The 12,056-nt window shown below is 47.0% G+C and overlaps 1 protein-coding gene across 2 annotated transcripts in view; it reads right to left on the bottom strand.

Annotated features, from left to right (window-relative positions):
* The window catches only part of CCAR1 (cell division cycle and apoptosis regulator 1), a 135,072-nt gene that overhangs the window by 27,106 nt on the left and 95,910 nt on the right, over positions 1-12,056 (bottom strand). For both annotated transcript variants that reach the window (XM_073585880.1, XM_073585879.1), the window contains exons 11-15: positions 10,232-10,457; positions 9,927-10,040; positions 3,041-3,207; positions 2,229-2,439; positions 1,483-1,566 (exon numbers count right to left, since the gene is read on the bottom strand). In XM_073585880.1, the coding sequence (XP_073441981.1) occupies positions 1,483-1,566; positions 2,229-2,439; positions 3,041-3,207; positions 9,927-10,040; positions 10,232-10,457 (802 nt within the window). The remainder of the gene's footprint in view (positions 1-1,482; positions 1,567-2,228; positions 2,440-3,040; positions 3,208-9,926; positions 10,041-10,231; positions 10,458-12,056) is intronic.

The following is a 12,056-nucleotide window of genomic DNA, read 5'->3' as shown; positions in this document are numbered from 1 at the left end:
ACCGTATTTAGTAATCAGACAACAGATTTAGGAGACAAAGCTTAAAGGGTTTCCTAATTGTGTCTTCAGGAGCGCACAGCTCCCCTGCCTCCCAGCCTCCAGCTTGCCTGTAGGGGATGGATGTGCTCCTGACTGACAGTCCAGACCAGCGGCATACTAGGAGAGCACTGGTATTGAACCCTTGTACATCTAGACACTGAAAATCAGTGCAAAATCTGAGCTGACTTACATTTTATCCAGTGTAGAGAATAGCAATCTTTTCTTTTTTCTTATAATTTGCTATAATGTATAAAGTGTGTGTAAATTATTGCAGCCTGGAGTCTAAACTATTTACTTCCAAAGGATTATCTAGACTGGATAGAATAGTAGGAAACTCTCTGATACAACAGTTATATTTCCATTGTGAGAAGCATTAAGCCTTCAGCCTACTGAAAAGCTAACATACAAAAAAAAAAAAATCCAATTTACCAAATGGTAAACTATGAGGAAAAAAAAAAGTATATCAGAAAGTCGAGGCGCTTTAACATGGGTGCTAGAGAGGATTATAAATTCACTGAATGACTTAACTTGTCTAACTAGATGGTTACTTGAATTTTTTATCACCAGACATGTACTGTATTTTTCAGACTATAAGACGCACTTTTTTCCCTCACGAAATTTGAAGGAAAATGGGGGGTGCCTCGTATAGTCCAGATGTATCTGCTGTGGATAGGGTGGTGGGGTAGCAGCAGTGGTGGAGCCACGGTGATAGGAGGCAGCAGCTGTCAGCTGCAGCTAACTCCTGTGCCACCTGCTATACAGAAATTAGTATTCACTGCTCTCCACGCCCATGGGAGTGGAGTGCAGTGAAAATTAATTTCTCTTTAATAACGGACACGCTGTTAGCTGCAGCCGCCTGCTTCCTGCGGTGGCTGGGCTCTGAAGTGTTTCCGTTACTTAAAGGAATGAATATTCACTGCTCTCCACTCCCATGTGTGGAGAGCAGTGAATATTAGATGATCTTTAATAGAAGGCACGGTAGCTGCAGCCTGTGGGCGATAACGTGTGCCTGCTATTAAAGAGAATGAATATTCACTGCTCTCCACGCCCATGGGAGTGGAGAGCAGTGAATATTCATTCCCTTTGGTATCAGGCTCGGGTGATCACCCAGCAGCTGCAGGAAGCTGGTGGCTGCGACTACTGTGCCCGCTATTAAATATCAATGAATATTCACTGCTCCACACGCCCATAGTCACGGCGCGGGGAGCAGTAAGTATTCTGACAACTGTCCTCTGTATGCAGAACATTACATCAATACCATACACTGCTTACAAGCAGAAATCAGCTGCTGGCATCACAGCAGGATGCTGCGAGGGTGTGCAGGGAAGGTAAATAAAATGCTTTATGTTTTTTATAATGTTTTTCTGATAAGGGCAATGCATACCAGGATGGGGATGAGGAGGCCATGCATAACTGAGTGTGTTTTGTGGACATTTGACTTACTTTCATCACTTTTGGATCAAGTTTTGACCAGTGAGTAGGAGTAGAGATTTCTTTTGCATCCCCGGCATCTTTATCCTCTTCTTCCTAGTACAAACATACAAATGTGGTTAGAAAGAGGCCTTTGGAAAATGTATGACTGATGCAGGTCCGTGCAAGTAGCAAGGTCACAATTTTTCATTGTCGTCTCCTAAAGCTTTGTTGAGGCACATACACACATTCTAGCACTCTCACAGACCACTAAGTCAATCAATGCCAGATCTGTGAAACAAAGGGATGATAAATAGAAGAAGTAATAACAGAATATACAGACATTGCTCGTCTACAAAGACACAAGTCTGTAATTAAAGCCACCTTGGGTTATTTCCAAATGACTACAAATAAAATGGTTTATAATTTTGGGGTATGTTTTTCTTTAACATTTTATATATGAAAATGATAAATGTGAACCTTATGATGGGGAGATGATCATTAGGGCCAGAAATCAATACATCCAATTGACCCAGCATGCTAATTCTAATGTAAAAAATAAATCAAACAAAAAAAAAAAAAGCAAAAAATAAACAAAAATTATATAAAAACATTCCAAATTATCCGTGTTAGGAAGCTGGAATATGTGAGATTCACTACACTGCAGACGTCGTTCTTTACGAGGGGGTGGGGTGGTGTTTAGTGTGTGCAGTGCATTTGTGCCTGTGTTCCTGTGCCTGCGAGAAGCGGAAATAGAAAAAGGGATTAGCGTTCAGTGCCTGTTCTCCATCAGCTTCCTTGCGTTCACCCTGAAGCTTGTCGACCAGCTGCTGCTTGTATCCTCGGCACAGGTTTTCCCACTCTGAGCGGGTGGGAAGGCAATGCCAAACATCCGGGAAAAATAAAACCACTGTCTCCACATGAGCAGGAACCGAACGCCCCTTGTGGGTCTCCTCAGGGCGATGGTAGCGAATCTCTGCAAAACGATACCTGTCGCAAGGGAAGAAGCATGTTGGAAAACCAAAATCTAGAATGCATAGAATATAAGAGCCTAGTTCTCTCGTAGTACATCATGAACAGCTAGCTCAGGTTGGTCTATAAAATAAAATAAAAAAATAAACACACTGATATAGAAGGCCAATGATTTTCTTCAGGTAAGTCGAAGCATTGTTTTGAGCAGAGGAAAAATAAAATAAAATAAAACAATAAATTACAAGCGCGGATACTGAATCTAATGAAATTTCTCACAAAACTAGATGATATAATCTAATTGCAGTGAAATAAACATTGATCTTTCTTATTTTCAACAAAGCTCGAAATACCATTAGAAAACACGGCAAGACAACTTGAATTTAGGACAGTTTAAGATGCGTTTCTCCTGGACGATCTGTAGCTGAACGTGAAGAAAAAAAGAACAAGTCTTCAAAATGTACAGAAACAGTAACACGGTAATTCAGAGAAACAACAAACCTCCTGCTCTTCGTTGGTAACAGAAACACAAACACAATTTAGTAAAACTAGAGGAACTGCAAAGTCCTAGAAAAGTGAAGATAAAATAGGACACATGTCCCGATGTAACAACTGGACTTACCACTGTGTACACAAGCTCAGGTCAATGCCAGTCAGAGCCTTACAACACCGGACAGCAGTTCTGATCAGCACAGAAGGGTCTTTGTCTGGATCTGGGCCATCGAGGGAAGGAGACCAGTGTCCTCCAATTGCCATCGCCTCATCTTTACCCTTCATTCCCACTAGAAACTTTAAAAACATATTACAAAAATTATTATTACAGAAGAAAGGGATTATTGTGTACTCACCGTAAAATGCTTTTCTCCAAGCCAATCATTGGGGGACACAGGACCATGGGTGTTATGCTGCTGCCACTAGGAGGACACTAAGTGAAAATAGAATGATTAACTCCTCCTCTGCAGTATACACCCTCCTGCTGGCTTCAATTGAACCAGTTTGGTAACAAAGCAGTAGGAGCTTCCAACAATTAACAAGAATAAACTATGTCCAAACTCGAAAACCAGCCATTAGGCTAACAGGGTGGGTGCTGTGTCGCCCAATGATTGGCTCGGAGAAAAGGATTTTACGGTGAGTACACAAAAATATTTCTCCTATACCTCATTGGGGGACAACAGACCATTGGACATCCTAAAGCAGTCCCTGGCTGGGGAGCAATACAACTGCTAATACCCCATGTACCACCAAATTACAGATGTGGTACTGCCCATTGCAGAATTTGCCTACCAAGTGCTGCATCTGCAGAAGCCTGAGAATGTATGTTGTAGTTTCGTACAAGTATACAAGTTGGACCAAGTCGCAGCTTTGCAGACCTGTGCTGCTGATGCCGAATGGCCCAAGAGGCGCCCACTGACCGAGTGGAGTGCGCCTTAATCCCTGCTGGGACAGGTGTGCCCATGACACGGTAGGACTCCTGAATAGCCGAGTGAATCCACTTGGCTAGTGTGGCCTTTGAAGCGGCTAGGCCCTTCCTATGCCCCTCTAGAAGCATGAACAGGGCATCTGACTTGTGGAAAGAGGCCGTCCGCGAGACGTACCTTCTAAGAGCTCTAACCACATCCAGAGTGTGAAGAGCTTTCTCGATACTATGAACTGGTGCCGGACCGAATGAAGGCAAGACAATATCCTCTTTGAGATGAAAAGAGGAAACAACTTTTGGCAGAAAACACGGGGACATCCTCAAGACTACCTTGTCTTGATGGAAAAACAGGAACGGACTCGCCTGATTGACGTGATCGCGACTAGGAAAACCACCTTCCAAGAAAGAAAAGTTAGCGATAAGTCCTGCAATGGTTCGAAAGGAACCTCTTGTAAAACTCCGAGAAACAAATTAAGGTCCCATGGTTCCAACGGCATTTTATAGGGAAGCGCCACATGGGAAACTCCCTGAATGAACGTCTTCACCTGTAATCTGGTGGAAATTCTGCGTTGGAACAAAACGGATAAAGCTGAAATCTGCCCCTTGAGTGAGCTAAGCACAAGACTTGACTCCAATCCGGTTTGCAGAAATTCCAAAATGGAAGGGATGGAGAACACAAGAGCAGATCGTCCACGGTCTTTGCACCATGAGAAGGTTCTCCAGGTGCGATGATAAATGCGGGCTTCCTAGCACTACTCATCATGGAGATCACTTGATGAGAGAATCCTGCTTGAGCTGGAACCCAGGATTCAATGGCCACGCCATTAAATACAGGGCCCTGGAGTTCTGGTAGTAAATCGGGCCCTGCGAAAGTAGATCTGTGTGATCTGGCAGTCGCCAGAAAACATTGGCGACTAGTTGTACTAATTACGCATACCATGCCTGGCGCGACCAGAATCACTGGTAGCCCCTCTGCTCAGATCTTTTTGATGACCCTCGGAAGTAAGGGGAGCGGGGGAAATACATACGAAAGCCGAAACTGATGCCATGGAAGAACCAGGGCATCCGCTCCAATGGCGAGTGGGTCGAGTGACCGAGCTATGAACTGGGGAACCTTGTTGTTTAGCTTTGAGGCCATCAGATCCACATCCGGAGTCTCCCAGTAATGACAAATCTGCTAAAAGACCTCCGGATGAAGAGACCACTCTCCCGAGGCGAGACCCTGGTGTCTGCCGCCCAATTCTTTAGGCCCGGGATGTGGACTGCCGAGATGACCGAATGATTCCTCTCAGCCCATCGGAGGATGTGACCGACTTTGTGCATGGCCGTCCTGCTGCGGGTGCCCCCCTGACGGTTGACGTACGCCACAGGTATTGTCGGACTGGATCCTGATGGGGCGACCTGCTAGTAGATGATGAAAACGCAGAAGTGCTAACCTGATTGCTCATATCTCTAAGATGTTGATGAGGAGACGTGACTCTCGAATGGACCAACGACCCTGTGCCGTGTGGTGGCCGAAAACCACACCCCAGCCAACAAGACTGGCGTCAGTGGTCACCACTAGCCAACGTACTAGAAGAAAGGACTTCCCTTGGTCCATGGAAGACTTCAGCGTCCACCACCTGAGGGTCTGCCTGACCTGCTGAGACAGACGGAACCGAGAGTCGAGAGAGAACAGGTTCCTGTCCCAAGCCGACAGAATCACATGTTGCAAAGGGTGTAGGGGTAGCTGTGCGAAAGGAACCGCCTCTATCACTGTCACCATCTTGCAGAGAATCCCCATGCTGAAACATATGGAGTGAGGAAAGAGGCGGGAAATAATCCATGCTCCCTGTTGTAAGGCTAAGATCTTTTCTGGAGGGAGAATTACCAACCCGCGGGAAGTGTCCAGGATCATTCCCAAGAAGGAAAATTTGCTGAGCAGGTACTGGAGAAGACTTTTCGAAGTTTATCTTCCAGCCCAGGCGAGAAAGTGTATCCACCGTGATACTCACGCACTCCTCGCAGGCTTGAAGTGACGGTCCTTTAATCAGTAGCTCGTCTAGATATGGAAGCACCACCACTCCGCGAGCGTGAAGAATGGCCATGACCGCCGCCATGACATGACCTTGGTGAAAACCCTGGGGGCAGTGGCAAGGCCGAGGGGCAAGGCAATGAACTGGAAGTGTTCCCCATGAACCGCGAAGAGTAGGAACTTTTGGTGGGGAAGAAAACTCAGATGTGAAGGTAAGCATCCTGGATGTCGATGGATGCTAGGAACTCCCCTTTCTCCATCGAGGCGATGACTGAGCGGAGAGACTCCATTCTGAACCGCCGCACTTTGACAAAGGTGTTTAACAGCTTTAGGTCCAGTATGGGCACCTCTGTTCTTCTTTGGTACCACACAAATAGGTTCGAGTAAATACCTTTGAACCTTTTGTCCTGAGGGACCTGAATAATAACCCTGTCCTTTCGGAGCGCATCTATGGCTCGGAAAAAGCTGCTGCCTTTGTCTTGGGAGGAGAAGACAGGAAAAAACGTGTGTGGGGGGGGGGGACGACGACTCTATTTTGTATCCAGAGGACACCAGCTCTCTGACCCACTCGTCGACTGAGAGCCAGGCCTGTCGGAACAAAAGTAGACGGCCGCCTACTTTGTCAGTGCCCGCCGGATGATGCAACGAGTCATTGCGTAGAGGATCTAAGGGATCTGTCTCCCTTAGATCCAGATGGTTTTGGCCTGCTTTTCCAGGTACAACTAGGTCTGTATGAGACCTGGGAACCTCTGTCACTACGTGGGGACCTCCCTGATCCAGAAGAAAAGGTTGTAGAGGACCAGATGGTATTGCTGTGGAAAGGCCGGGTCCGAACCTGTTGTGGATTCCGAAATTTCCTAGTGTGCCATTGCTGGGGAAGGAATTTACTCTTCCTCTAGTAGCGTCAGAGATGAGTTGGTCCAATTTTTCTCCAAATAAGCGTCCGCTCTGATAAGGCAGAGAGGTTAGCCCTCTTGGAAGCAGAATCCGCCCGCCATTCCCTGAGCCATAGCGCCCTTCTGATGGAGACAGCATTTGCTGCTGCCTGTGCGGTGCAATTGGCTGCATCTAAAGAAGCGTTAACTACGAAATCCCCGGCCTGAGATAACTGGCTAGCGAGACTTTAGACACCCAGGATGGAAAGAGTGCCGCTCCAGAGGCCTCAAAGACTGACCGAGTAAGGTAGTAAATTTGACATTCAGTGGGTTTTTTGACTGAGGAACCATCAGACAAGGATAGGAGCGTTTTGGATGCAAGACGCGATATAGGAGGGTCCACTGAAGGAGACTGTAGCCAATCCTTCATTAAATCTGGAGCAAAGGGATATCTCGACTCCATAGGCTTGTGTCCTGCGAAACGTTTATCTGGCCGGTCCCTATGTCTCTGGACAATATCCTTAAACTCAGGGTGATTGGCAAACACTATGAGAACGTTTAGCCTTTTTAAAAGACACTACGTGCTCCATAGCGGATATAGATTCCTTGTTCACCCTCAGAGTCTTGTTAACCGACTCAATAAGGGAATCAAGTGTCTCCTGATAATTCTGCGAGTTCTGGACCAAGGACGCATCAGACTCGCATTCGGAATCATGTTCGCTGCGAACCTCAGGAGAGGGGGAGCGAGAAAGTGAGCTCACGGACGCCGAAGCACGAACATGTTCGGAGGACGTGTCATGGGTCCCTTTTCAAGAAACCTGAGCACCCTTTGACAGAGCACAACCCCTGCTGGTGGACGGTTCCCGACCGTCGCAAGGGACCTCCGCGGCCGGCAAACTGATGTTCTGACTTAAAGAGGGGCCCCGGAGAGAGTCTATTGCCATGGCCAGGAAAGCCATAGACTATGACAGGGATGCAGCCCACACAGGGGGGGCTAGGTTCGCTGGGGTCGGTGGCGGCGGCCTCTGGGCGCATTCCGGGTCACAAGTCGTCCAGAATGGAGTATTGTGAGCTCGGGGCAAGGCAGTATTGCAAGTGGCACATGAGGTAAAAAACACAGTGTGCGTTTTGTTAGCCTTTTTCCACTCCTAAGATTGAGACATAGTGTACCTTTAGGAGTTATAGAGTATGGGCTGCAGATGCAGAGAACAGAGTGCATGCAGAGAAAGGATTAAGCTCTCCTCCAGAGGCTCAATACAGCTTACCCAGGTCCTGCTCTTGTATCCCCAGGGGAGAAGCGGTGATCTCACTCCTCGCAGTGCTACCGTCAGTGCTGCCAATCGGTCTGCCCCACGCGCTGTCAGCAAACAGGCTTGTGAGTAAACATGGCCCCCCGAGAACAGAAGGACGCCTCTTGTTCAGGACGAAAAAAGCCAGGAGTGTGGGCGGCGGCACTTCTTGCAGTGGGCGGAGTCATGCCAATAGCGGCCTAGTCCGATTAGAATCCGGGGGCTAAATTTATTAGGTGCCTGCCGGAGATGCACGCCGCTGAGGGGGGCTTAGAGAGGAAACGAAACAAGCGCCGCTGGACACCAGGACAGCGCTCCCCCCAGGGACCAGGACCTACTCTCTCTGTGCAGGTGAGTGGGAGACTGCATGACAGCCATTCATACTCACAGGATCCAGTGATGTAGCAGATCCGGTGATGTAGCAGAGCCGGAGATGAAGTGTTCTTAGAGATATCCTTCAATCCATCCTCCAGATAGACAGGTGGGTGGAGAGGAATTTTCTGCCTCCCTCCATCATCACCCTTTTATCAGTGGTGATGCAGTGAGGCTGCATGGACGCCAATAGAGGGAGCCTCTGTACATCGATGAAAACAGGCAAGTTGTCCGGTTATTGGCCTGGCTCCAGGAGAGGAAGCATGGAGGCGACACTCCAAGAGCTCGCCTGTTGCTTGTTGTGGGGAGACCGGGACCGTAAAGGAACCGTCGCCCCTAAAGTGAGCTCAGACATGGCCCATTCGTAGCAGGAGAAGGTACGGGGAGGCGACACTCCGCGTTCTCGCCTGTTGATGATTCGGGAGAGATCGCACCCTAGAAAGGATCCATTGCCCCTTCACTCCGTTAGTTAAAAAATAAATTTACAGACCCAAGTGCCTCCTACAGACACTAAGCAAGAACTGGTTCAATTGGAGCCAGCAGGAGGGTGTATACTGCAGAGGAGGAGTTAATCTTTCTATGCTCACTTAGTGTCCTCCTAGTGGCAGCAGCATAACACTCATGGTCCTGTGTCCCCCAATGAGGCGTAGGAGAAAACCACTTAGCCATTTGCCAGCGGCATAAGTAATATTGCATGATTAGAGATAATTGGCGTGACTACAAAACAGTAGACAAAGCTTCCATCTCAGTACCATATTTTAAAGTTCTTCCCCTTCTGTGCTCAAAAGGGACCCTGTCACCACAGAATGAATATAAAACCAAGTACAGGCATACGGTGCACCCTTGGTGGTGGCCAAACATTTAAGTTCATCTTCCCACCTCCCTCTGCCATTCTCTGGTTCTATGAAGCCGGAGCTGTAAATCAAAGAGGGGAGTGGAGATAGAAAAGAAAACAAGTAGGGGGACTTAAAGGGGTTGTCCACTACTATGACAACCTATTCTTGAACTGTTTGGCCCCAATAAAATAAAAAAAACTACACTCACCCCCCACGCTAGCGCCGTTCCAGCGGTGTCAGCACTCGCAATCCCGGAGCTCTCGTGCGGTGACAAGTGGAGCCCGGCGCCCAATCAGCGCTAGCGTCAATGTCCTTGCCTACGTATTGATTAAATATGAAGAGGAAATCCAGGCTGCAGCTGATCCCCCGACTTCCTCTTCATGTTCAATACGTACGAAGGCGGGGACAGTGACGCCACAGCCGATTTGGCACCGGGGTCGCATGCTGAACGGCACCAGTATGGGAGGTGGGCAAATGTTTTTTGTTTTTTTTTAATTGGGATCAAACATTCTACTTTAAGAAGAGGTTGTCCTAGTATCACCAACTCCTTAATGTGTCAAAAGACCCCCAAACACATCAGATGGTGCGCAAGTCTCACCAAAATTGCCAAATTCTGCTGAAGTTCATCTTATACTGTATGTATGGACACTTTAATATCAGACAATTTGACGTTCCTCTCCAATATCACATCAGCAACTGGTTTACCTTTATTAGTCTTGCTGGGTGCTGGAAACCTTCTCTAATGTCCACTGGGTCTTCTGCAAGGGCGCAGGATTTGTGATATAAGTCTTCCAAAGCTGGACTTGCCAGTAACATGACCTGTTTAAATGATGCCCAAAGTAATAAAATAATTATTTTCTGGTTAACGGTATAAACAAATCTATATAAAAAAGGAAAAAGATAGATTAGTGTCACATTTTGTTCAAAGATTATTCACATACTCTCCAGTATGTTTCCTGCACTGCAGAGGAAATTGGCAATAGACAAATACTGTATAGTATACAGCGTACCTTTGCACTGTATGTATGGTCCACATCAGGAGGATCCAGAATGGCAGTATTTTTCTCAAGTGGATCCACTTCCTTGTGCATGACATAAAAATTACTGTAACTTCCAAGCTGGAAAGGTCGAGAGATAGGGAAAGCATCCACCCATGTAAACTGGGCATCAAAGAAGTCACTGGGAATGTACAGGTTCTGATAACGCCGCCGTAGTTCCATCATGTCACATCCAGGGCTGTATTACAAGAAGACAACTTTTAAGGCTATGGACACTTGATATTGATAATTCATTTTTGTTTACATGTGATAATTGCTTTAGGTAAGTTGTACTAACTTTCAGTCTGGGGTCTTCATTCATTCATTTTCTGACCCCCTAATATGCAGCAGCTTGCCTGCTTTTACGCTCATGAGTATGCCTATCCTGAGAATACGTGCTGGATGTGTGTCCAGGAGGCCGCTGCTTTCATGTATCAGCACAGCTTAAAACCCTGTAGTCATTTCCCTTTTCCACGCTTCATTAACCCCATCCCGACATGGCGATCTTCCATTTTTTTTTTTTAACTTTGCTTTATCCTCCCCCTCGTCCAAAAATAGGGATTTGTGTGTACTCACCGTAAAATCCTTTTCTCCGAGACGCTCCTTGGGGGACACAGACCATGGGTGTTATGCTGATTGCCACTATGAGGTTGACACTGAGTTGAGACAAAAAAAGAGTTAGCTCCTCCTCCGCAGTATACACCTTCCAGCTCGCTCCCAGTGACCAAGTTCGGTGCAAAAGCAGTAGGAGATAATTAACATCATATCAGAGTACGATCATACATATAGTATTAGCGAGCACCACATCGAGTGAAGGGGACAAGCAGAAGTCGATAGACCAATCAGGGTGGGTGCTGTGTCTCCCAATGAGCGTTTCGGAGAAAAGGATTTTACGGCGAGTACACAAAAATCCCTATTTCTCCTTTGCCTCATTGGGGGACACAGACCATGGGACGTCCCAAAGCAGTCCATGGGTGGGGAACAATATAACAGATAGAACCCCATATACTGACTGTGTAAAGATGTACTACTGTCTCTTGCAGAGTACATCTGCGAAGGCCCGTGCTCGCGGAAGTCAGAGTGTGATTCGAAGATGCGTACAAGCGAAACTAAATCACAACCTTGCAGCCCTGTGAACATGTTCTGTCTGGATCCGAAACCGGATGACTCAGAAGGCAGACATTAATCTACGTAGAATCTGTCCCAATATGCCCCATTCCCTGCTGGGATAGGAACGCTTTTGATGTGGTATAACTTCGGAATAGCAGAGCAAATTTCCCTGGTTATTGTGGCCCTGAAGTGGTCTCAGATCATGTGCTGAAAAAACATAAACCCTACTGGGATGGACACGCTTCTGGCGTGAATTACTCCTGAGTAGACGATAGGCTTTCCCTAGCTATTGTGACTCTGAAGTGGCCTACAGGAGGGAGTCGACTACAGAACGTACATCTTGAGAGCCCTTTATGCACCCGATGTACGAGTGACGAGCCCAAAAGAGGCAAAGAAGAATTCCTCGCCAAAATAGGACGACGAAACGGAGGTCTGGTGACAGTCGTGTTCTGGCGGAAAGGTAGAAAAGGAGAACTAAAAAAGTTCACCAGCATAGAAAGGTCAGTTCTGACAAGAAGGACGACCTTCTAAGACAGAACTCCTAACTAGGCATCCTGTGACAACTTAAAAGTTGTCTGATAAAGCGCACCCAGGCCCGATTTAACATCATGGGCGTCTAACATACATCTTAGGAGCAATTTTTCGCTGGAATAGAGACAAAAAGAGATGAGTGCCAAAAACTAAATTC

This window comes from Dendrobates tinctorius, unplaced genomic scaffold (assembly GCF_039654945.1).
Source record: "Dendrobates tinctorius isolate UK_male_01 unplaced genomic scaffold, ASM3965494v1 ptg000089l, whole genome shotgun sequence".
NCBI lineage: Eukaryota > Metazoa > Chordata > Amphibia > Anura > Dendrobatidae > Dendrobates > Dendrobates tinctorius.
Note: the sequence above shows the minus strand (reverse complement) of the source record. Positions and strands in the feature narration are given on the sequence as shown.